The sequence below is a fragment of the Anoplophora glabripennis genome, unplaced genomic scaffold, assembly GCF_000390285.2.
Source record: "Anoplophora glabripennis isolate ALB-LARVAE unplaced genomic scaffold, Agla_2.0 scaffold607, whole genome shotgun sequence".
In the NCBI taxonomy this organism is placed as follows: Eukaryota; Metazoa; Arthropoda; class Insecta; order Coleoptera; family Cerambycidae; genus Anoplophora; species Anoplophora glabripennis.
The window spans coordinates 139,410-166,436 of record NW_019416722.1 but is presented as its reverse complement, the minus strand read 5'-3'; the positions used below and the strand labels follow the sequence as shown (position 1 = coordinate 166,436).

Sequence of the window (27,027 nt, the reverse complement as noted above, 5' to 3'; positions counted from 1 at the left end):
CGTAGTCTCGTATATTCAATAGCTTATTTAAATAACCACCAAAGTGTAAAAAAAAAGAAACATGTCTTTAAAATCACTTTTTTATGCTCTTTCCGAATATCGTATGGGAATTTCAAAAAAATACATACAGAGTGTTGTTTTCTAGACTTGCACAAAAAATTAACAATTTTTGCAGTCCGGACCTGGATTTTTTTGCTGTTATACATGCATACATGAAGTATCGTGAGTGCATTAACCCTACCAAATATGAACCCATTATTCCATTACCTACCAAAGTTATGACATAAAGCAGTTTTGACCAAAAATCATAAATCACCCTGTATCTCAATAAAGAATGGCCAAGGAGCTATTTCTATAGGCGATCCTAGTTACCCTAGATGTACTCTATCTCCCATTAAGCTACGTCCCTCTCGTGATGCAACACCCTGTATATAGGGCGAAAACTTGTTGGTTGTTAAAAAGAGATACGGAAAATAGAGGGATTAAACGAAAGCGTAACCCTTTGCATAGATCCTTTGAAGAAAAGAGAACACGTTATAGCAACAAAAACAAGAATGATTTGTAGATATTGTTTTCTTTTGTTTAGAAAGTAGAGTATTCTACAAGTTTTATTGTATTCTCAATCTTCTAGGCTATTATCTCATCTCTCAGTACAAAAAGTAGATGGATAGATGGGTGGATGGGTGGGTTTTATAGGTGGTACAGGTGGATGAATAAATATGCGTATTCATGCATGAATGACTGGATATAAAGATGTATTAATTCATAAATTGATGGGTAGATAGATCCAGAACTCTGCAACACGAATTATGCCATGAAAATGGCTTTTTAAGCATTTTGATCTATTTTCTGCTTTTGAATGAAATTGGACCAGCTTGTCTGGCTCTATGATGATAAATTGAAATTAAACGACTGAAAAATCATACGTCTAGTGAGCTGGTAGAATAATTTGATTTTTTATCACTTTCGTCGATCGTAAATGACGTTTTTTGTGAATTTTGACCTGTTTTTTGAATTTTCCCGAAAACTCAGACCTGTTGGGGCAAATCTGAAGGCAGATTCGGATTTAGCGGAAAAAAATACATGGAACTACAAGGGTCTGAATACCAGATCCGATACTTTTTTTTGGTGGGGCTGTGATTATTTGATAACATTTTTATTGAAGTATTATAAAACAAAAGGTAGATCAGTACAATATGAAATTCTTTATAGGTACAGGAACAAGAATTTACAAATTTGCAAGAACTTGCACCACCGAAACGATAAAAATATTCTTTTATCATGTACTCATTAATTTACCAATACATGGATAAGTAAAAGTTCAAGTTAATATTTCATTAAATAACTAAGTGCTGTCTAATTAACTCTTAAATATCTGTGATAATTTCATGCAGATTGCATCGTTCGACAGCATTATATAATTTTTAGTCCCTTTAAACTTCATAGTTTAAGTTAAGAAGTTTTCAAACAAGAAGAATAACTTCGGCCATTAGAGCCATTGTACTTGACTAAATCAGTGTGACTAAACTGAAAACTTGGTACTATTTGTGTCAAAAATTTGCATCCGCTGCAGCAGCTTCTTTTCAAGAATAATTTGCTACGGATTTGTGTGAATAAATTTTCCATTGAACTATTACTGAGTATAATCGCCGTCTTGTGGACTCGAATACTTCGGAAATTTTTAACTAGAAACAGTTTTATTTATAAGCCTTTCTAAACGTTACCAAACTAGCACCTGGATCGATTAACACGTTGAGAGGATTATACGTTATTTTCCCACATTTTATATCTTTTTTATACGAAGCAAGAGGAAAACGTACACAGGTCAATTTTTTATTCGATCAAAGCTTGCTTTGATGTAAAAAAGGTCAACAATATAAATAAAGTAAATTCAGATTTAGATTGACAGCTGAAATATTTTGACGAATGTATGTTATTTAGTGAAACAAAACATTTATTTCATGTGATGACCACTGATAAGGCCGATGACATAATGAAGAGACAATTTTCATGAAATATTGTTTCTTGTTCGGAACATAGCGGTGAAACAATTTACCGATACATCGCATATGTTTCATTAATTCTCTTCCCGCCACTGATATTTTTAATCGCCCGAATTCAACAAATTTGCGAAACAAATAACAGGAAACAGCCCATGCCGTGTTGTATGAAACATGTATGTGAAACAAACTATGTTTTCTTGTTTTACACGAGCTATACGTTAGTGAAACAAGTTTCCTGTTATACGGGGTGTGGCGTCTATAATCTATAAAAATTAAACTACAGCTTCCTAACGATATTTGTAATAGAAAAGTCTTATACAAAAAAGTTATATTTTTGCGTTTTTTTTTTCGTAAATTGCAACTATGGATCAAAAAAGTTTCTCTGGAACGGTCCTGTCCATGTGCTGTACGATGAGTTACGTGCTGTAGACCAGCCGCGTAAACAAATCGTCGTTGAATCATAGAAAGATACTTCTTAAATTTTTGGGGAATTTTTCAATGCTAAAGTACAAACTAAGAAAAATAGATATTTAAAAAAAAGGTGATATTTTCTTATTATAATAATAATAATTAATAATAATTACTATCTTAACATTGTAAGCATCTGTAGTTGCCAACTGCGTGCACTAAACAAACTCCATTAAAATATGGAACAAAATGAAATAAAACTTACCATTTCTAGAGAAATTGATCCCCATTAGCGCGGATACAGGCATGGCACCGATGCACCCAGTCTACTTGATTGACACATTGCCGTAAAAACCATCTGCAAAAACGTATTTGATGATCACAAATCGGGGGTAAAATCCGTTAAACTGGTTGCAGATGATAGTGGTGCACCGTACGAGATGAGGCTCCTACTTGCTGTGCGAGTCGTCGAGTACTAATTGTGGGGTCTTCGTCAAGATTTTCCAACACTGCATCTTCAACATTTAGTTCACTTGCTGACCGCGTCCTTCTCCTCGAGGAATAACACTTCCTGTATCCCGTCACCCGGAGGGTGACGTTGTGGCCATCGTTCCCGGTACAACCTAGTCGCCGCGAGCGCATTTTCTTCGGCTGCACACTAACACCATATCGACACGTTCGGAAATAGTAAATGCATTGTTTTCTCGGTTCATTGTAAAACTAGTTTGTGCACAAACTAAAAAATTAAACAATGTAAGAAATAAGAATCTCGTTTTTAATGTAATCGGCACGCTATTCTTATTTTTTACTTCTTTTTAAAAATTACACTGTCACTATTGTGGAATTACAAAATAAAAACTTTTGTCTGGAATCTTTCACTTTTTAATACTGATAGGTCGATGGATGATGCCTAATATTTAATAATTAAGTGAATAATAAATTCAATATAAATACAAAATCAGTTGACTGCATACATTTTTTGACAATGTAACCTAACCTTCTTTTGGTATTACTAGTATTAGATTATACCGACTTAAATTATAAGGTTACATCTCGGGTCGCATAAGAACATTTCCAAAGTTTTTAATAAATAACACAGGGTCGGTCTTCATATTCGTTGAATAAATGAACTTTAATTTACAAAAAAAAAAACGCGAAGATAGAACTTATTCGTATATGACTTTTCTATTACAAATATCGTCAGGAAGCTGTAGTTTAATTTTTATAGATTATACACGTCCTGTATGCAATAAATTTCAGGAAATTTGTTCCTCAAATGTGTCATCGACCTAAAAGGCGTTTTAAATATTGTATTCCGACCACTTTTTAGGAAAATAGAATATAATGTGTTTTTCTTATAAGTTTCAGTACAGTATATTGCCAATTTGAGCAAGTCTCCCAACACTGTTAAAATCGAAGCAATTAATTCACGTACAGCTGTGAACAACAAAATTTCCATCTTAAACTGCTTATGGCCCATTATTAAACTGTTTTTTTTTTAAACTTCTTTAAACAGTGTAGGTTGGGAAGTCTACAGCTGTACATCAACAATTTAAGATGGCATTATAAAGAAAATCATTGCGACTGAAATTTGGTGATTCTAGTGGCCATATCTTAAATCTTTAACTCATTATTTATCTGATTTGATGAACTTAGTTGTCATGCAAGTGCAGGTCCCGGTATAATAATAATTGATATTAAATAAGATCTATTTAACAAATGATACTATGGGAACTACTACTCTGCTGACTACAGACTCCGTCCAGTACTTATTTACGTCTGCAATATCTATCAAAGAGCTAAAATCATTCTTCGGTAGATACTCAAAATGCAGATCTTCCTTCACATATTTAAACAGATAGACTTAGGTCACGTTGACAAGTTGACGTTACACAGAAAGGGTCACAATTTTTACTGGGCAACGCCCTCTCTTCTGCAATGCTCCTGAGTTCAGATTTTTGCATGTTTTAAACAAAATGGTTACCACGGCAACGAAATTACTGGCTCCAAAACAAACGCAGGTTAAAAAAGGACGCAAAAAATTTAACCAAAAGGCTTTTGTATGGATTTTTTTTATACAGGGTGTTTTTAAATGTTATTCCATACATATTGTGTACTCTGTATGGTTTTTAAAAAATAACACACATATTTCAGTGACAATACTTTCATGACTACCCGATATACCAATCCTGAAATATATTGAAATATAATTTCAATGTGTGTGTGTGTGTGTTTATTTTAATTTTTTTTTAATTAAACTGTAAATTGTTCCATACAAACCTCTACTATCTTTTATGTCTTACTTTGTACTTTCTTATCCCTGACCAGCTGGTTGGTAGACACTTGTTACATATCAGACAATATCAGAAAACCTCAGGAGTCGGTACTATATTTACACACAAACTAGTACAATGCAATACACTATGGAATGAATAGAGAGTTTGAAATTCAATAAAGTGTTTAATCAAAAATTTATTATATGACTTTATACTTGAAAACTCAAGTTAGGAATACCTTTTTATATGTAATATGTTTTCCACAACAAAGAATATTTTATAACAAAATTTGCCTTTTTTTCGGCTCACCTTACAAACAATATAAGGAATAATTATATATAAAAAAAAATTAACTATTAACTAACTTTATTTGATGTATGTAATACTGAGTACGTCTCCTTATATTATTTGTTTCCTATTAGACAGGGGCATCTATTATATCTACACAGGAACGAAAATGGCTGTTCATTTGGCAGATTTTGTTAGATCTCGTGAAAATAGTGAAATATTTAAGTTACAAGTGATTGGATTATGCTTATTTCTGTACAGGTACGTCCTGTGGTTTGTTATTTATACTTTGCAAAGATTTGATGCGATGTGAGAGAAAGCATGATTTATTGGTGATAGCTAGCAATATTATAGTGCACTGTGTTTTAGGTACCTGGTACGTTGTAAAATTTAAAGTTTTCTTTGCTAGAAACTACGTAGAGGCCTTGCAGACTATTTATGGGGCCACTGGAAACTACTTTGGAACTGCTTTATACTGCTGGTAGCGGAAAATTTTCATGGGATGACAAAATAACTTTCTCTGGCAAACTGTGGATTTTACTGGTGACTGTTTAATTTTCTTTCTTGGACTGTTTTTTCTTGCTTTATTTTTAATTTTTCGGGAGCTGCCTCTCCACGCTGTACATCTTGCAAAACCCAAGCCGTAGCGAATCATTATTTTTTATTTTTCTCATCCCTCCTGAATATTCTGTCCTTAGCTTTGCTTAAAGTCCATACACAGAATTTTTCAGTTTTTGGATGTCCTTTTCAATCACTTTTTCACAACACTACTTATAACTAACATATTTTTAACAAATGTCCTTTTATTTTTATATACAATTCTATAAATTAATTAATAAAATATTCTTTATTTTATGTTTTTACGTCATCTCCGGGCATTCTTACAAAGCCACCTTTAACTTTGATATTTGTGAAATTTATTATAAAATTTGACAATTGATGAAACTTTTCATGTTACGGTTTATGTTGGATTGAGATATCTTTTTTAAAATTTACTCGTCTTCCAACGATATGTATACTAGATTAATCTATAGACTTTAAACTTTCATTCGATATAAGTCACTCTAGGTTTAGATTTGTTTTTCTCTATGTAGGTACTGAGTACTAACAAGTGTCGACGTCATGCATTTTATGAAAATTTATTCTGTAGGTACTTAAGAATAAAATTAAAAGATTTTTATATCCAGAATATGCATAGTAATAATTTTATACAAATTTGGTGTTGCTATAATAATAATTAAAATTTGTATACGACTTAAAGTTCGGTCAGGCAATATTTTCATATGAGTTTCTACATGAATATTTCAAATTCGTTACAATATTAAACTTACCTAAAATATTTGATGAGGGTTAATAGTTGGGCCGTAGGTCGTTGCCTGGTGTCCTTGCTCAGGAGTCGGACTGATGCCTCTTGGAGGGGAACGGGAACCCTCGGCATTATATTATGCACTTGATCTTCCAGCTGGAACCGAATATACGGATTCATTTCGATTTCTGAATAAGTAGATATTTTTAATTTAAACACAACTCTCCCGTCTTCATTAAGTCGAAAGTTGAAATGAGTTGGTGCCTAAGTTGAATTTTATGAGGTCCAAATGAAAGCTTTTAATTTGAGGATTTTTTATTTCTAATTCATGGTAACTGGATTAAAATTTATTTATGTATTCAGCGGCAATAAATTAGTCCTGATATCGGATATTTTAGAAAACCGAGGAAAAAGCTAATGAATCGACGGAAATTAAGGTAATAAATTGTGTTATATAAATTGTTGTTTCAACAGCATATTAAGCGGGCGACCAATCATTTTCTCATTGGTTTTATTTGTTTGATTCCACTCTAGCGTGTAAAGAAGGCATACAATTGAAATTCGCTTCTATTTTTTTTTATTTATTGTTATTCTTCATTACTGGCCTTGTTGTTCGACCTACTAGGTTCGCAATAGCACGTAAAATGTTAAAATTGCACATAGTTTTTATGACAATCAATAATAAATGATTGCGTCTGTTCCTTTCGTGTTCAAAACCGAATTTTATTCAGGAAACTTCGAGGGCAGATGTATCTCCTTAAAATAATATGTGTTTGCCCTATAAACATTGATCTGGAACAGGCCCGTTTCAGAGATGTAGGGTGTTGGTTATAAGTTGTTAAAAAAAAATTGGTTGTTTGTTTATATCTCCGGAATCTATTAACCGATCTCAATAATATTTGGTACTGGTAATGTATGACAGTAGGCCTTACATTCCCTAAAATATGAGCTTTAAAGGTTCAACCAGTGGTGTACAACTGGATTTAAGTTGTTCTTATTTGTAAAGATCCTCCTCCACAGGTGGTGTGGAAACGAGTGTAAAGAATTTTGTTGATGTGATATATAAAAGAAATAAAACAGTATTTGGAAATGACGTCTTGAAATATTAAAAAATCGCCCCTGGTTCTGATTGGTGATCGAGTGAAAAACGTCCGAAGTTCGCATGTCGAAAAAAAAATCGGGACCAACGGTGTGGGACATCATAGAATAAAAAAGTGTTTATAACTCGGAAACGGTGCGTTGAATCGAAAAAACAATTGAAAAAAATCTCCCGACACCCCCGGTCCTGATTGTTCCTTCTGCGTTGAATGCAAAGGGTTCGAAGTCCGTATGTGGAAAATAAATTTCGGAAACAAGAGGTGTGTGAGGTGATACAATAAAAAAGGTCTTATAACTCGGAACCGGTGCGTTGAATCGAAAAAATAATTAAAAAAATCTCCCCACACCCCGGTTTGTGATTATCCGTTCTGGGTTGAATGGAAAAGGTCAGAAGTCCTCTGTCGAAAAACAAAAAAGTTAGTCAATAATTGCAACAGCAGTATCGAACGCATTATCTTATCTCTCATTGATTGATGATTTGTTGTTTTTTTTTTAAATAAATTTCGTTTCAACCACCCCTTGAGGTTCCAACAATTTTATTAAATAAAAAATTAAGGTACTATTCTTAAGGAAATTTTATATTTTTTAAATTATTTTCAACTAAATAATTAATAAGGTAAATTCATAGTTTTAATTCTTACTTGAATTATTTTATTTAGCATTTAACAGAAATGTCATTTCCAAACAAAAGATAAGGTCCAGATAACTCTTCAATTACATAATTAAATGCATTAAATTTATTTGGCAGTTATTATTTGGCAACAAAGCCACCGCTAGAACTGCCTCCTATTACCGAGTAGAAGACAATTTCCAGCATTTGAAGCGCGGTCTGAGGTGATAAGCTATATTGTCTGTGTATTTACTTTCTATTTTGCTACAGGACATAATTATATAATTATGTTCCAAAAATATTTATGTAGCCTAAAAATTCCATAGATTTTAGAAGAAAATGTCTAAATTTCGTAGTTTTTTTATTTTTGTATTATTCGTTACTTTAAAACGCCATGTTTACATATTTTTTAATTGTCAATTTATAATCTACTTCTTTTCTTGTTCATAGATTTACTTATTATTTCATACTAATATAATAGTGAAGATTTCCTTGACAAAGGACAATTTCATCTCTTCTTATTTTATTCTAACAAAGTATACACAAAAAAATGTCCTTTTAAAATTTTTTCCCATCCTTGAAGGAAAATTCGAAATTACATTTGGCTTTATAAATAGCCAAATTTTTCCAGCTTTCACTTTTTCTTATCACGAAGTAATTCAGTTTTATTTCATGTTTCAAATAATATCTTTAAAGATATTGCGCAGGGGAGATTCAGCAGACTGAGAAATATATTACAAGACTTTTACATAAAAGTCAAATTTTAGTATACGGATTTACCTACTTTTAATTCGTGTACCTTTAAATATTCCGCTGTTCCGTAAATTCAGTGAATATTTTCCATACCTAAGCATAAAGCCGGTGTTGAATAGCGCCATAATTCAAATAGGATAAAGCGATGGGATCACAAAAGCTTTTTTCTACTCCGAAATGAATCGTGGATTTGTACCAGAATAGAGACAAATCGCTCTTTGTATTTTTATACGAGTTCGATAGCTGAAACCCTCGTTTTAAAATTTGAAAAATAAAGTATGACGCAGCGTTACTAGAAAAGTTGACAAAAAAATATGAATTGATTTTTCAAAAACTTGGTTCTGGCAATAACTCCCTTCTTTCGTTATCTGATATGCACCCTTTCTTTTCAAGGAAAATGCTTAATATCAAGTTTCTCAAGTTTTGAAAAATGTTAGTGAAAAAAATACAGAGTAGTTATTTATGTTATATAAATTGACGTTGTCAATCTTATTGAGAAGTTAGATATTTGATTTGACGAGCATCATTGCATATTCTTTTGAAGAAATAATTAAGTGTCTTTTGCATAGATTAGTCGTCATATTTCGGGTATACCCAATAAAGTAAAATGTCATTTGAGTAACAATAAGAGTTGTTATATGACGGATTATTTTGTGTTAGTAACTGTTGAGGAATTGCTGTTATGAATTGAGGTGCTAAATCTGCACAATTGATTGGCCAGTTACTAGTAAGTTTAATGACATTTGATGTGAATAAGTTGTCTATGCATTTGAGGCATTTTACTTGTCTTGCTCGTCAGTACTGACAGTGTAGAGATCCATGGATAATGTTTTTGAGTGAGTCTTGTGATGTTTGGCCACGGTACTTGGGGTGCGAGTGGGTTAGTCGGGGGAGTGTTCTCAGGCTAATTGGTGCCACAATACGGGGGCACTCTGGGTGGGTGTTTTGTGTGTTTGCCCCTAACATCCATTGCACACCTGGAGTTGACATCGGGAGTGGTGTCAAGAACAGTACGAAAATGCTTAGATTTGCTTATATGCTTAATATACAGAATAGTTTGGTGATAAGTAGTATTACAGTTGCTTATCTATTGTGCAGTGGGAATATCACACCCTGTCTAATGTTAAATAGACACAGTCATATTTTCAAATAGAGGCAAAGGACATACTCAGTAATCATTGATTCATTTATTAACTAGATAATAGGGTGCTCAGGTATGCTTTCCAATCATTTACAGGCGTATATAGTGGCCACTCACTAAGAAAGCCCGACAAGAGGCCATATTTGTCTGAGGTATTTACATTTTGCTTTAGTTACAAATATATTTACGCCCGCAAGATAAGTAACAAATATTCACCATGTTTTCAACGTAATAATTGACAACCGAATTTTACCCTTCTTACCCCTTTCAACCCTTTATTTCTCCCTACGAAAAATACCAAATCTTACACAACTAACTGCTTAAAATCGAAAACTATTTCAGTTCATAAAATGTATCGGCTAATGTTTAAAAATCTATCGTAAACAATAAACGTTCGAGGTCCAGCTGCGTCAGCTCGCGTGGAAAACCACGGTCACCTCGTTTCTTAAACAAACAATATTTTTTTGTCTCCTTGTTCTGTGTTTACATCAAAGGTAGGACTTTTCTGAATTATAAGGACTTACGGAACATTTTCAAGCGAATGAGATGTGTAAACACCTTATAGCACCGCGTAACAGACTTTAGTTGAATGCATGAATAATAAATAAAAGATCTACACAGATATCAGCCGACCCATATTGAAATTGAGCGGAATGAAGCAAAATAATATACATAATGTTGAAAAAATTTTATTTTCATCGACATTCATTTCAAAGAGAATAAAAGTACATCCTTTCAGCCCTTATTTTTGTAACGGTATGAGCTGAAAGGGCTTGAACAAGTTGTTATTTATGAAAATATGCAAACTTTAAACGGCCATATCTTACTTAATTTTTATCCCACAGAAAAAAAACAAAATTTTCAAGAAAGCAAAATCTACAATTTTGTACTCTAAAAAATTTTGCGTTCATTAACAGTTTTTGAGTTATTTTGAAGAAAAAGCAATTTTTTCCAAAAATACAAAAATTCTCTTTTCACTTCAAGCTCAACTTAATTCAAAACTAAGCACTTTAAACCGGTGAAACTTCTAGAGCAAATTACAAGTACATAAATAAAGTAAATTGTAAAGTGGTAACGATTATTTTCAATTGGGGTGGTAATTAGGGGGTGATTTTCACGTTTTTTTTTCCCGAAAAAAATACAGACCAACTTTATTCTCGTCATAACTCGCTTAGGTTTGATGCTAGGGACTTTAATAAAATAATGAAAATAAAGGTTTTTTTCAAGCACTTTAAAAAAGGTTCTATGAGTTTTCCCTGAAAAATGCATCGGTTTTTGGTTATTTCATGTTCAAACTTTCAATTTCGGCGTTTGACGAATAAGAACCAATATTCAACAAGCTATTACTCCGCTTATATTGGGGTCTACAGACACCATAAATAAACCATTCTTTTTGTATTTTTATAAGCTACATTTTTGATAAGAATGAAAATAAAAACCGTCTGAAAAAGTGTTTTTTTTTTTTTGGTTAAAAAAATTACACTTTCACTCGCGAATAAGTTGAAAAGTATTAACTTTCAGAAAAAACTTTATAGAGCAAAAGTTGCTAAGAATTAGTCAATATAGTTCAATGAAACATTTTTCACTACCGAGAAGGGGCGACATCCACCCCCAGGGTAAAAGCAACCCCCGGTACAAGGTCAACTTTGAAGTAGAGGGTAAATAGAACCTAAATCCAAATTTTTATGAAAATCGGTGCTGTTTGGCAAAATTATACGGGAAAATGGTCATAGACTGGACTATTTAGGCAAGCCTTACTTGGGTCTAATTTATTGAAATCCTTTTAATTTTGCAAGTACGTTATACTTAATAAATACATATATCCTTTTGTACAAAATAATTTTCCAAAATTAAATTTGGTAACGGAAAAAGAGGTTACTTCGCTCCGGTGGTACTTTGATGTAAATAGTCTTTATCATTGAATTTTTCTATAGTCAATTATTTCTTTACTATAACTTGGTTACCTAATCCAGATCAAAGCAAGGCGGAAGAAACTTTGGGATTCGAACAAGTAGGCGTTGGCTTCTTAACTTGTCAAAGCAAGCTTGTGTGTGTGTTGAAACTAATAATTGAGATTGGATATAAATTTGAAGTAAAGTCTTCCATATAAGTTGAATATAGTTAGATTTTGGTGAATTGATACATATTTTGAATTTCTCGATATAACTACTATTTTCAAATTCTATGCTGTTTTTATTGTTGGAAGAATCCGGATTCTCAGATGGAATAGCTGTGAATACTGGCAATTTTTTTGAATGTGTACGACTGTAGTGTGTTTAATAAAATGTGTGTATTTGCGTCTGTCCAACAATCTTTAGTGTGATGTGACCAATGCCTACTTGTTCAGTATTACTGAATAGTGTCATTAGCTCAGTTTATTGTTTGGAACTACAAGGCAAATTATTCGACAATTGTTTGGAGATCCCAATCAATAGTATGGCACATATTATGGCTCAAATGTAGGTATTTCTGTCTTGTGCAACGTGTGCAAGCATTAGTATAAGCTGATTACTCATTATAACAAAATGCTCAAAATACCCGATTTACACCTGATGCGTTAGTTATGCATACATCTGTATTCACATCAAATGGGATAAATAATACACATTCCTGGGACTTTGAATGCGGGTTAATTGGATTACTTCCAGCACCGTCTTTCTTTGAATGTTCGGGCAGAGATTGTGGACGATCGCTTCATTCGACTATTTACATCGCCAAATCGAAGGGATGGTTTTTAATATTTCCAATTTCTTAGAAATAGCTGACTGGACTAAAGATGCGTCTTTGGCTGTTCGACAACGAATGAGGTTCTTGCAACCACTTATTTTCGACAAAATATTAGAGATGTCTTAATTCTTTACAGCATCACGTTTCCAAATTGAGCAATGTACCTAAATAGTAATAACAGAAACCATTTATTCAAATGTAATTTAGTAAATTTATATAGATTTCCATTGTCAAAACCATGAAATATCAGATTTCGCGGGAGATTCTTGAGGTTGTGTCAAACTTTATTGCAAGAATTTGGTTGTAAATCCAGTGTCCAAATACAGGGTGTTAAATGAACTTATGTCAATAATTTAAAGGGGTGAAAGTGAGCAAAAGCTGAGTTAATTTATGTCACAAACTTCCATCGGATAGACCAGTGCTTAAGCCTTCAAAAATGTTAAAAAGTGAAACAAAAATGATGGTAGGATGAAACCCTTTGGAAAAGGAAGAGAATATAACAGAAATGAAAGGAAAAATAATTTACGGGCGATCTGAAGTCGGGAAGGCGAAGGGGGGTGAGTTTTTAAGGGTAAAAAACGGTTTATCTTGATTTCCGGAAAAACTACAAGTCTTATATGAAAATGTTAAATGGTAAAGTTGTAGGTAATAAACAGATCTACAAATTTTGCATTTACACTTTCTTCACATAACCTCAAAATTTATGTGAAAAATTCAAATGACCAAGTTTTTGGTTTTTTATTTTTCTTTTACAAAAAAAAAATTTCACGAAATTTGGTGAAAACTTACCTATTTATGTCCCAAACAGGCTGTAATTTTTTTTCATTTGAAATATTTATTTTTTCACCTTATATTTACTTAATATCGAAAAAGCACCCTAATTTTCAATCGAAAATTCTCACGTCAAAATATCTGCTTTTTTAAAGCGTCGGTGGGCTTTTTCTTCGTTGAAATCTCTACTTTCTGATGGTGTAAAAAATATATACATTACTATGGTAAGTTTTCTCAGGAAATGCAAATAAACGAACTAGAATCCGAAAATTTTTTTCTAATCATTATGTACAATTTTTAGCTATTTATTAAAATTTACATTTTAATTACTCGAAAAACGTAAGATTCCATGTTACATTGATAAACAAAAAAAATACAAATCCATAAAACATAAAGATTGCAAGAAACATGCGAAAATAGTTCTAAATATTAAAGATAGGATTTAAAAGAGATTTTATCTAAAAAATGTGACTGCTGCTATTTTTTTCAGTAAAAAAGTTGATTTATTAAATTCTAATTACATTTATGTCATAGAAAATCTCATAATATATAAATATACATGTAAATCGTACTATTGAATTTAGGTACTTTATAATGATTACGTGATTCATTATAATATTTTTAAAACATTAATCTTGTTATTTATAAATTTAATTTATAAAATATAAATAAATATTAAAATAGCAATAAAAAGGCATCTACGTATATAATTTAAAGAAGATTCTACAATTTTCTCAAAATATTGTAGATGTCTTATTAAATATTAACTTTATTAACTTATTTGGTTATTAATTATAATAGTATATTTCGACTTGTAATTTTTTTGTTTATCAATGTAACATGGAATCTTACGTTTTTCGAGTAATTAAAGTGTAAATTTTAATAAATAGCTCAAAATTGTACATAATGATTAGAACAAAATTTTCGGATTCTAGTTTTTTTCGTTTCTTTGCATTACCTGAGAAAACTTACCATAGTAACGTATATTTTTTTTACACCATCAGAAAGTAGAGATTTCAACGAAGAAAAAGCCCACCGAGGTTTTTAAAAAAGCAGATATTTTGACGTGAGAATTATCGATTGAAAATTAGGGTGCTTTTTCAATATTAAGTAAAAATAACGTGAATAAATAAATATTTCAAATCAAAAAAATTACAGAGTGTTTGCGACATAGATAGGTAAGTTTTCACCAAATTTCGTGAATTTTTTTTTTTTTGTAAAAGAAATAAAAAACTAAAAATAAGGTTATTTGAATTTTTCACAGAAATTTTGAGGTTATGTGAAAAAAGTGTAAATACAAAAGTTGTAGATATTTTTATTACCTACAACTTTGCCATTTAACTTTTTTCCATAAGACTTGTAGTTTTTCCGGAAATCAAGAGAAACCGTTTTCTACCCTTAAAAACTCACCCCCTTCCCCTTCCCGACCTCAGATCGCCCGTAAATTATTTTTCCTTTCATTTCTTTTATAATTTCTTTCTTTTCCAATGGGTTTCATCCTACTATAATTTTTTTTGGTTTCAAAAATTATCGACCTTGGTCTACGAAGTTTAAGGTCATAGAGAAAAAAGCTAATTAAAAATGTGTTTAAAACTGTTTTGGAACTGCTGAAATAAGGTATTTTATCGCGGCCAGTAATTACAAAAAATTCTGTAACACTTTTTACGAGTTTGTAGGTTTCTTATAAATCCTGACTGTATTCGAAAGTCAGTTTGTAATACATAATTCACCTCTGGTCTATCGAAAATCCACACGAAATATGTCGCGGTGCCTTTCAGCAAAAGTTTTCTGTGAACATGTGGGCCGGTATCGTTAATGACACTTTTGAATTGGCTAGACGCTTAGACGGTGCTTCACACATAGATTTTTTGCAAAATCGCTTGCCGGAGTTATTGGAAGACGTGACATTAAATGTTCGGCAAAATATGTGGTTACTGCATGACGGAGCCTCCGCTCACTTTTTTCGGAGAGTGCGCGCCTTTCTAAACGTTACTTTGGCAGCCTAGTTAGATGACCCCTCCGATCCCACGACCCCACCTCTTTAAACTTCTTTTTGTGGGGGTATGTGAAAAGTGTTGTGTAATCCACGGAAGTTCGTGACATCGACTAACTGCGACATCGTATTACCGAAGCTTGAAATACGATTCGAGAGGACATGGCAATGTTGCAACGCGTGCGAGCGAATTGGATACGTCGCGCTGAAGCTTGTGTGCAAGCAAATAGTGGGTGCATCGAACATCTTCTATGAAAATCAGCAGGGACATTTTGTTTCTATTTAATATTCTTTCCATATTTCTGTAGGTCATAAAACAATTTACAAAGCTAATAAAAATTGTTGTGAATCTAGGATTCATAAATTCAAGAAGTGAATTGGACTAGGAACAAGAAGTGGATTGGACGAAAAAGTCGATAGCGTGGCTACCGCGTTCTCCTGACTTAAACCTCTCGAGTTCTTTTACGGAGGCATTTAAATCATGAAATGTGTCTTAATGAAGTAGAATCTATTGATGATTTACCCTGACGTATTGCAGTCGTTGGCAAAACAGGATCTTATCAATTTTTGTCTTTATGTTGATGATTTCTAGAAGATTCCAGACTATATTCGATTTAAGTGACGAAATTGCAAGAAAAAACTCCTCTACGAGCTATGTGACCAGAGTAGCATCGAATTACACCCAAATATTCATTAAATACTGCTAGAAACAAGTAGAATACAATGCTAGTCGGGACATATAGCTCGCAGAGCATCACAAATTGCATCACTTAGTATGTGATTTCATCTGCATGGTGCTTACATTGTTCATACTGTGACTTTATACCATTTTTAGCCACTTGGAAAAGCTTTTTTCATTTAGTAGCAGGGATCGCTAGATGTAATAAGTTACATCTTTTACTTTTGTATTCGATTTGGTTGGAAAAGCGTTATCGAAAACGGATTGCAACAATTAACTAATAATTGCTGGTGGGTCATACGTCGAATCACACGTCAAGCCATTTCAAAGGACGTCTTTATTTGAGGTCGAGAATTGGAAATATTTCTAATTTCCAGCACTCACTTATATAGGTTTCTAACAGAGCGTTTAATTTTAACGGGAATCGGTATAGTTCATGGTTAAAATGAGTTTTGCCTTTTTACTCTTCTTTTCCGTCCGCCGTCAAATGGATTTCATATCTTTACTTCAATAACCTTCGTAGTTTGCGATGTTTTATTAGAAAATAATTTCCAGGGCGAGTTCCATCGATTAGATATTATAGATTCCCTGAATACCCGAACCGAATTTGTTGTGTGCTTGACGAATATTTGATGTCGTGCATTCTTTGCACCGCAATATCTGGTATAAATTAAAATCCTGCAAACATGTGGAATATTTTGAGCGTCTAATCTTGTTGCCACACAATTTTCGTCTAGTAAACATGACATTTGGTAATAATGCAATATTATTTCGTCTCTGGCGTGTCTAATGTTAGATTTATTAGAAAATGTTTCACACGACGTGGTCTCAGTTTTCAAAAATCGTCACTCACTGCACCTGGTCTCCTGCTTCCTTGAATATACAGGGTGTTCTGAAAAACACTAGCAAAAATTCAGGGCCTGATAGAATTTTTAAAAATTTTACAATTTGTCTTTGTCTTTTTCCGTATTGAAAATACAGGGCGTTGAAAATATTTTTTTAGAATCTAGTTTCGGTCCTATCTTCCACAATAAACTGAAATTTTGTCATGTGTGGTTTCTGAGGATGCTAAATGCTCTGGACTTATTAACTTTTGGCTATATCATAGAGGGCGTTCAGTGCAGTACTCCGCGGGAAAATTTTTTGAGGTTAATCTCTTTGCCTCTTTTGTCAGTTGCTGTAATGGAAATTTTATTTTAAACAAAAAAGGTGCTCTTGTAAGAAGTGCTAAAATTTTCCCGTTTTCGAGAAAAACCAGGCATGGTGCGCCAAAGTCAATGCAGCTAGTATCCCAAGTTGTTTTTTATTTCAAGAAGGTAGGCTTTGGCACCTAGTTACTGTTACTATTAGTTTCATTAAGATAATTCAAAATTAAAGTTATTATTTTAATGGTAATGAGAAAATAAGTAATAGTTAGTTTATTTCTTGAAAAGTTTAACACATACATACTGAATATAATTGAAAAAAAGAAAAACAACAAGAATAACTAATTTCTAACGGAAAATTAAAATTTAAGGAAAATAAAACCAGAAATGTCCTCCATTTTCACGAATACAAAAACGAATTATTTTTTGTAATGAAAACAATGTATTTTCAAAGGTTCTGAATCGTCTTTTAGATGGTTGAAATCATCAAAAATATTTTGTCTCAGATATGTTGCTGAATTTATTTCTGCTTCATATACTTTTTGTTTGGCATAGCTCCAAACTACATAATCAAGGGGATTAAGGTCTGGTGACCTTAGAGGTCAGTGAATTTTAGCATCTGCACCTCAACCAATCCAGCGCTCAGAAAATTTTTCGTGAAGAAATTCTAGCACGAGATCGTCACTTATCTGATGTTCTTTCCCACTATTTACTTTAATATTCAGTAAAGAAATCGAGTTATTTCGAATAATTATGTGTCTATTGTTTTATAGGCTTGCAAAAAATGAATTTGTGCAGAAGTACAGGGAACACTAATTAAATTATTTAACATAGTTCAGTTTATGTAAAGTAACACGAGAACAAATAATGGCACTAGTAACACTAAATAGATTTTTAATTCGACTAATAAGACACAACTTTTCTTCTAAATTGTACACTATTGATTTTTCAGCCAGTAAAGTTTTAAAGTATTGTAATTTCAGGACTATAAAATTATGTTCATTGCATTTTAACTACCACTACTTATTTATTATGTATTGTAAGTGTATTTGCTTGAGCATTAAGTAAAACTACAGAAATAATGCACGCCGAATAAAACTTCAATAGAAAAATGTTTTAAATTATTTTCCCAGCTCGGATATTACTTCCCTGAACCATTTCCTTCTACACAGACTTAAAATTGTTTTACACTTTAATTCAGTTCATATTTGCAGTTTTGTTAACCTTAAAAAGTAAACATAATCAATATTCAGTTGAAAATCAAAGTTTAGAGAAATTTGTCTTAGAAACTGCTTGATTTTATAACGTTGTAAAGGTCATTACAGCTGTTACTTGAAATTTAACTTATTTTTTGAATACTATAACTGAGTTTACATGATATTGTACGAAGATTTAATTGCAGCAATTTGTTTGTGTTTGCAAAACGGTTTTATGATTTTATTTGTGTATAAGGGAAATATTTTTTACTTTTCAAAAACTGATTGTAAGAGGCTATCTCCGTCTTGGTCCATATAAGAATTTGTACCTTTTGTGCCTATAGAAACGTTATGATCAGAATAAGAACAGATTTTAAAGTTAAAAAAAAGATTAAAATTGCTCGAAATCTGTAATAATTTTCAGCGATGCAAAAGACAACTTCTAATGAAAAATCTGAAAACTATTATTTTGTACCTACAATTAACGCAATATTGTTATAAAATGTCAATTGAGCCATATCTGAAACGTTTTAACACAGAAAACTTTTTTTTTTTTAAATATGGAACAGAGTTTGAGCAAATTATATTAAGATTTATTCATTGTGAACGTAGTTGTATGAATAGATACTTCGTAGACGCTGTTCGATTTTAAGTCTAGACTGAAAATATTTAATTCGTTTTTCATATATAAAATGCATGTTTTTCGAGTCACAGAGATCTTGGTTATCTTAAGACATGCAAATTAGATCAAAATTAATGAAATTTGATTACAGTAATACATTTTTTATACACTAGGCACAGAAATTAAGGGATATTTAAAAAAATCATAAAATCTTGGGTTATTTTCAAAGAGCTGTAACTTGAAGGGAGATGGTCGTAGAGAGAATAAAAAAAGGAAATTGAAGCTTCAATTGTTTAGTTTTCGGATCTGGAGTTTAAATTATTTTTGCGTAAGCAGTAATCATAAGAAAATCAACGAAAAAAAAATTGCAAATTTTTGCTTTTCTTTAAAAAGGCCTTTGGGCTTCAAAATAATTTGTTTTTTAATTTTTTTTAGAATAATGAACGTTTTTTGTGAAGAAAATATGGATTACTGCTAAAAAAACATTTTTAATTTAAGAACATGAATAAAAAATGAAAAATTATTTATATTATTGATTTTCAGCAAAATCGACAAATTTAAACATTCCGGGCACTAAGAAAAAAAAATTGAAGCGTTTTGAAATTATCAGGGTTTCTTTAGGACACTTCGAGGTTGAAAAGTTACAGACAATATTCTTAGTTTATTCATTATTTGCAAAGTTATGCCAAGTTATTCAAATATCCATAATTTCTAACCAACATTTTCACTTCGAAAAAATTACTACTTTGCAGTTTTCAAAACTCTGCTTGCATTTTCTTTACGACCATTATTTCCCGAGTAATTGATTGCCAAAGCCAAAAATAATTTTTTTGCTTTGATCAACGATAACTCACCAACAAATCATCGTACAGGGTTCAGAAACCGCTCAAATTGAAGAGAGTTAAATGATCTAAAAGAGTTTTATGGTGAAATTTGAAAGTTACAGCTCTTTGAAAATCACACAAAATTTTGGTATTTTTTTAATATCCCTTAATTTCTATGCCTAGTGTATAAAGATCGAAATATGCGTGATTAATTAAATTATTATTAAATATCTGGTTTTGCTTCATGTGTGGCAGTAGACCCACGGCCTCTCCTAAATTCTAGAAAAACAGAAATAGTAAAGATTTATTTTTATTAATTATACGAATCTATGGAAATAAAGTTAATTAAATGTATTCTTTCTCAAAGTTCCTTTTTGCTGCCTGTAAGGTTCAGTCAACGGCTTCATATGAAAAAAACATTTTTAGATCTCTCTTTGACATTGCCAGTGGAGATTTGTTCGTACTGTCAAAATTTCATTTGGAATGTTGTATGTTCTGTTTTCAAAGCACAATTTATAGAAACGGATAATTTGTTTCGATGAAATAAGAAGCAAACCATACCATATGATATCGTTGAAAATTTGGGATATATTAAGTTTCATGTTAGATAGCACATGAAATTAATCATACTGCACAAATAAAAAAGATTTGATTACATAAAATGCTTAAAAATTTTAATTGACGGGGAGCAACGATGTTATCAGAAAATATTTTGCCGATCAAGTCCGAGTGATAATTTAAAATGTTTTCAGTTGTATACGTTGACCTACGGCACTGCATCAGCGCCATACCTAGCAGTGCAATCCATAATACAATTAGCAACTGAAAATAAAGATGCCTTTCCTCAGGCTAGTAAAATAATTGCAGATAGTTTTTTTATAGACCATCTTTTAACGGGAGCAGACTCACTTCCTGAATTAGTAAAAATCCAAAGAGATGTGTACGAAGGCCTGTTGAGGCAGCGTTTTTATTATTATCTTATTATTTTGTTATTTTTTAATTAATTAATTTTTTAATTATATAAATTTACAGTCCACTGCATAGAGTTTGTTTGAATATATGTGAATCAAGTTTTATGCCATCATAGTGGCAGTACAGTGTTCTAAGCCATCATAGTGGCAGTACAGTAAACGAGAATGTACATTTTGTATTTTTTCTTTTTTTTCCAATAAGGGGTAGTTTTCACCCCTAGCGCATATATAAGTTTTGAAGTGGGGGGTAAGATGAGTCTAATTCTAAATTTTGAGAAAAATTGATGCAGTTATAAAAAATTCGGAGGTATTACTATATTTTCAGCTACAGTAGCTGGACTAGTAGTCAAAATTCATGACTTATCAATACATTTTGGAGAAAAATGAAATTTTAGGGTCAAAACTGATTTTTTCCTAAATGTTGTACAAATATATCATTTTCGTATTATTTTGACTCTGAACACGATGCCATTAGTAAAATTTACCCATGACCTCGATATTTCTCAGAAAATCCACTATTTGAGTGAAAACTGACCGAAAATTTGGGACCAAAACTGATATTTCCTAAATTTTGTCAAAATATGTCAATTTCGTAGTATTTGGAGGTGTTGAGTACCAGGCCATTAGTAAAATTTACCCATGACATCGATATTTCTCAAAACATCCACTATTTAGGTGGAAAACGTGGCCAAAATACTACGAATATAACAAAATTTAGGAAAAAATAATAATATTTGGGCAAGTTTTCACCCAAGTAGTGGATTTTCTGGGAAATTATTAACTAATGGCATCACGTTCATTCAAAATACTAGGAAAATATTTGAACATTTAGGAAAAAATTTGGGAAAAAATCGGTTTTGACCCAAAAATTTCATTTTCTCCGGAATTTCCTCGGAAATTATTTTGGGTCTTGGACTTTTTTTGTGTGCCTGTATTATTTATTTAATGTTAGAGGCCAACTTCGACATACCCTCTATAAACTAGGACAATTTTGACCTAGATGACCACAATGCTTTTAGGCCTATTTTTTACCAGATTATTGAAAATGTGTGGACTTGATTGCGTGAATATTTATATTCTTTTTACCAAAAGCTAATAAACTTCCTAATGAAGTTAATAAAAGTTATAAATAGGCACGAAATTAAACACTTTTGATGCCTCACAAACCAATATTTATAAAAATTAAAATGCGGAAACTGAATCCACACCGCGGTGAGAAATAATTTTAAATTTTGCTCAAATGAGCCGACTTGTATTCCGTTCAAGAATGCAATTGATTAATGTCGTTAATTAAACTGCCTTATAAGAAAAATAAATTAAATTTCGCAGTAATACACTTTTAAGTGGGCCCCCAAGCATCCATCTTAGCGGCTTGAACTTTGAAACTAATGGTATAATAAATCAGCTGACAACAAACAAAACTTGCAAGTTCTTAACTTAATAGTACTCTATTCTACTTACAAGTTCCAGTTGTTTAAGATAAGCCGAACTAGAGTTCCCCGCTTGAATGAGTGGCCTGCCATTGTTAAAAATGGCACATATCACCATCCCCAATGAAAACATATCACTTAAGATGCTACACACAGATTGCGTCTGGGTCTCTGGAGCTGCAAAGAAAGAAAACACTTCAGACGTTTTTTCAATTTGTTCGCCGTTCCATTTGTGATTTATGTAATTTGTGGGTCCGGTCAAAGGGAAGCTTGTATTTTTTATTTCGGACCTCAAATATCTAACACTAGCCAAACAACAATGGTAATTGGACATGAAGAAAAAATCTAAAACTTCTACTTTTTAACTAATAGCTTCAGTAGTAATAACCTAATACTGATTTATTAAATTAATTATTTATTTTTATAGCATTCAAAAGCATTATAAAATGGTAAAAAAATTAAAAATTGTACAAAAGAAATAGTTTATTTAGACCAAGAAAGACAGTTAACGAAAAACATATTAATTTTCTTCACAAGGAACGTTGAATATGAAAAAAAAATCGATAGATCATTTTATCATACTGAAAGGTGACGAGGTTATCTTAATAAATAACAAATTTAGTAGAACAAATAATTGTACTGATTTTCTCAAGCTTTACATACCTACATAAATGAAAATTTTGTGTGATTATTAAAATAGCTATTTTTAATAGTAGATTGCGAGAATGAAAGTTTTAAAAAATCATTCGAGAATGCAAAAGAATCCTCAAGTGGAATCGGTTTTCACAATTGCACAATTACGACATTAAATTTAAACATTATAAGAAATGATTAACTGTTAAATTGATTGTTAATTAAATTGAATACCTATTAATGATTGTTAAAAATTTTGTTTATGATAATAATAAATAAATTGGTGAACTGATTCTACCATATATAATTTCATTGATTTTAGTAGGTGGATGTAAAAGACTGTTAAGTTTTGTAGAGAAAAAACTGTTGTTTTGACACTTAACAAATATCATGTAAAAGTCAACTTTTAATATAAGTGTTTTAAGTAGCATTTTATCCACTTAAGAATATTAAACGTTCGAACTGCGTTCTCGCGTTTAAACTTAAACATTAAAACACGAATGCAATACAACGTTTTATTCATAATCACATGACAATCATATTTGTGGAGTCACTGGTATTTAATTAAAAAATATTCGCACGACTTGATATTTCTTACTAGTCTTCAATGAAACGTGGTAGGTTTTGTTATACCTACTGGTTGCTGTGATACGTTGTTTATTATCAATTATTTAATAAACAGTTCTATCTGAATTTGGTAAAAATGCAAGAAATTGTGTTCCTGTGGCTGTTTTTTGAAGAAACTCAAGAAGCAATTTTCCAATTATTTCCAGCGAAATCCAGGGAACATTACGACAAAGTCGCGAATTTAACGGGAATGGAGGGAAAAACGGAGAGTAATGACAGTAAATGAAGAAGTCATGCTATCATATTTTTTAAATCTGAAGATAAAATATGCAATTTCACCTATGTGGTCGAAGTATTCGGTGTTAAAGGCTACTATAAAGGTCTCCACAATATAGACACTGGAAAATATAACAAGCTTACTGCTTATTTGAAGAGTGTGTCGAGAGGATACAAAGCAAAAAAGCTGCAGTATTGCAAAGAGCACATATTGAAGAATTTTTGACTGGCGCTTCCGACAAAAAATATTTAATGATTAAGGTAATATCATTTTACCATTTACATGTTGTTAGATATACATATAGTGAACTTTGAATTATTTTAGATATTAGAATTTTTATTTTGAATAAAATTAGTGACGTACAGGACGTTGGCAGTTACCTACCTGTCTCAACACCTGACACCAAGACGGGCATTCAAAGAAAATGTACAATTATAAAAGAAGGATTTTGCGTGAATGCTGTTGAAATATGCAGAAAATATATTTATTTCTCTGCGCCCAATTTGCCTAACACAAGACAGATCAATCAAAAATGTAATTCTCAGCCTGTTGGAATCAACACATTGGTGAAGGTACCCTCAATAGTTGTTTTTTTCCTGAATATCGCAAATCCAGAAGCATATACTGGCCATTGTATGAAGCGCACTGCAACATCTTTATTGACCAATAAAGGTGCTGATCTTATAACCATCAAACGGTATGGTGGAAGGAAGATAGCAGAAAGTTATATTGAGGAGTCTATATCTAACAAACTTGATATTGCAAGGAAAATTCAAGGAAAATATAGTTGTTCCTTACAAGAAGAGACATCCGTAACTTGTGCAAATTCTTCACAAACTTCGGCAGATGTTATGCGTTCCGAAGTAAATAAATTAAATTTGATTTATTATAGGTTTATTATTTCTTCATTATTCTACTAGTGAAATAAAGTTACTTTATTCCACTAGTGGATAAAGTATCACTTTAGACGGTTCATACGTGTGGATAAAAGTCCGATTATATGGTGATTGTGGATAAAGTAATTTTCTTTACCTCTTATATTATTTATAAATACGCATGAAATTTTTGCTGTACAAAATATGTATTATTGGCGCATTCGCCAATTTATAGAGTTGATTCTTCATTTTAAGTGTAATGTTTTTCTTCTTAAGACATTTGTAACGTGAAAATTATTCACAATCTTCGGCAGATGTTATCCGAAAATGATGGTAACAACACTACAAAGGTTGTTATTAACAGAAGTTAATATGCGATAAAACAAAAACCGAAATGTTTAATACTATAAATGTAAATGTTAATGTTAATAAGTAAATAAATTAAATTTGATTTGTTATAGGTTTATTATTTTTTCATTAAGAATAATAATATTTCACTAGTAGAAACTAGTGATATAAAGTTACTTTATTCCACTAGTGGATAAAATATCACTTTAGACGGTTCATATGTGTGGATAAAGGTCCGATCATAAGATAATTTAGATAAAATGAATTTATTGCAGTAGTAAAAAAAGTGAATTTTTAAAATCGTCAAATTAAATAAGTTTCTAAGCCCAGTTTCTAAGAACATGAATCCAAATTTTAGATTATTTTCTATATTAATATTCCTGATATATGAAAGCGAGTAACATAAGTAAGACACTTAGTTTGTGGAATATAGAAATATATTTATTGAAATACATTATTTTCTAGGATTTCGGTATTTTTTTGCAAAAAACTAAATTGTAAGAATTATTAAAAGTTTCATGTCGGCCTGACTGTCAAATGTTTAGGCTTTCATGAAGTTTTAATTATATTTAAAGGTATCATTTTTAGTTTCTGTTTTGGGTAATTATTTATTATTAACTGTTTACATGTAGCCCTTTTAGTGGGCTACATGTCTTAATGTTATTAGTACTTTTGACAGTATCTTTACTATCTTCATTTTCTCTAAAACAATATTATTCTCATCCTGTAATTCTAATTGCTAATATTGCGTCAAATCATTCAATACCTACAGTTATTTTAGTGTCATTACAATTTTCAATGAAAAAAGAACTTTTAATAAACTACCTATTTGCTTGTATCTCCAAACACAGCTGACAAGTTTAGTGAAATTTCCGTGACCTGGCATATTCGCGTATATTGATTAATTAAAATTAAGCAGAAACCACCAGAACGTAAGAAAATATTATCTCAAGAGGTTTGTACCAGCGAAATGGCCATTTTCCATATTTGTATAAGAGGTTATATGTAAATATTTTCGTTAGGAATGTTTAAACTTACAGTTATTAGGATTCGGAGCACGTACTTTACTATTAAGTAAGTAGACATAGTTTAAAAATATCAGGAGTTTTAATATTACGACACTTTTGGGCAGATGTGATAGTTTATTGAGAGAACGCTATCAAGAAAGTTATTTACCTCTTTCTTAGGAAATCCAAATACTGGTTAAGGGTTAATGGAATTATATAAAAAACACAAAATAAGTATTTTTTTTATAACTGAGAAACCAAAACAGAATTGATTTGTCCAGTTATATGACTGGAAAATCGATTCCAGTCCAGAAATAATCGCAGTATCTTTCTTTCTGGTTTTCTAATAATTATTCTAATGTGATGCATTAGAAAAATTTTAGAACATAGATCTGAAAAACGTTTCGTGCAAACTCTTGAAATAAGATAACACTGTACATTTACGTCAAGTAAAATGCTGTATAAAATATAACACACATAAACACAAAGTATTAAATAACATTATGACTTTTTTGTTTGTTTTTATTTTTTTATTTTTATTTACGAGTATTTATTTTTAATCTACAGTACAGATCAATCAATGATCAGTAAAAGAGAAATTATGTGTACAATTTTGGAAAAAAGTGCCACAAAATCAAGTATGTTCTATCAGCTGTTCAATTTGTGGTACCTTTTTCCAAAACACCGCGTATAATAAAAAAATGGCACAGGTGATATCAAAAAGTAAAGAGAAAAAAATTTTGTATTTTTAATCGCATGATTAGAAAAAAATATGACACCTAAGAAAAAGCAGTGACATCTCATATGTTTACTTATTAATATCAACAGGAGTGAGTCCCCGGACGCCGCTGGAATAGATAAAATAAATCAAATTACGTCAGACGACGTCTACCATTTTTATAAACAAACATATCAAATGTCAAAAAAATCAGAGTTAGGGTTCTCCAGATATTAGTAAAAATCTTGTATTTTCTATAAATTTCAACACCCTGTATCTCCGAAACGAAGCATTTTCGGACATAGGTTTATAGGAACTTTCTTTCTTATTTTTGGCCAAGGAAACTCCCCCTGATTTTTTT

The 27,027-nt window shown here is 31.5% G+C and overlaps 1 protein-coding gene across 1 annotated transcript in view; it reads right to left on the bottom strand.

Annotated features, from left to right (window-relative positions):
• LOC108914740 (SCY1-like protein 2) overlaps window positions 1–27,027 on the bottom strand; it is a 260,423-nt gene that overhangs the window by 98,495 nt on the left and 134,901 nt on the right. Inside the window, exons 5-6 of the mRNA XM_023455315.1 lie at window positions 22,273–22,418; window positions 6,307–6,437 (exon numbers count right to left, since the gene is read on the bottom strand). Coding sequence (XP_023311083.1) covers window positions 6,307–6,437; window positions 22,273–22,418 — 277 coding nt within the window. The remainder of the gene's footprint in view (window positions 1–6,306; window positions 6,438–22,272; window positions 22,419–27,027) is intronic.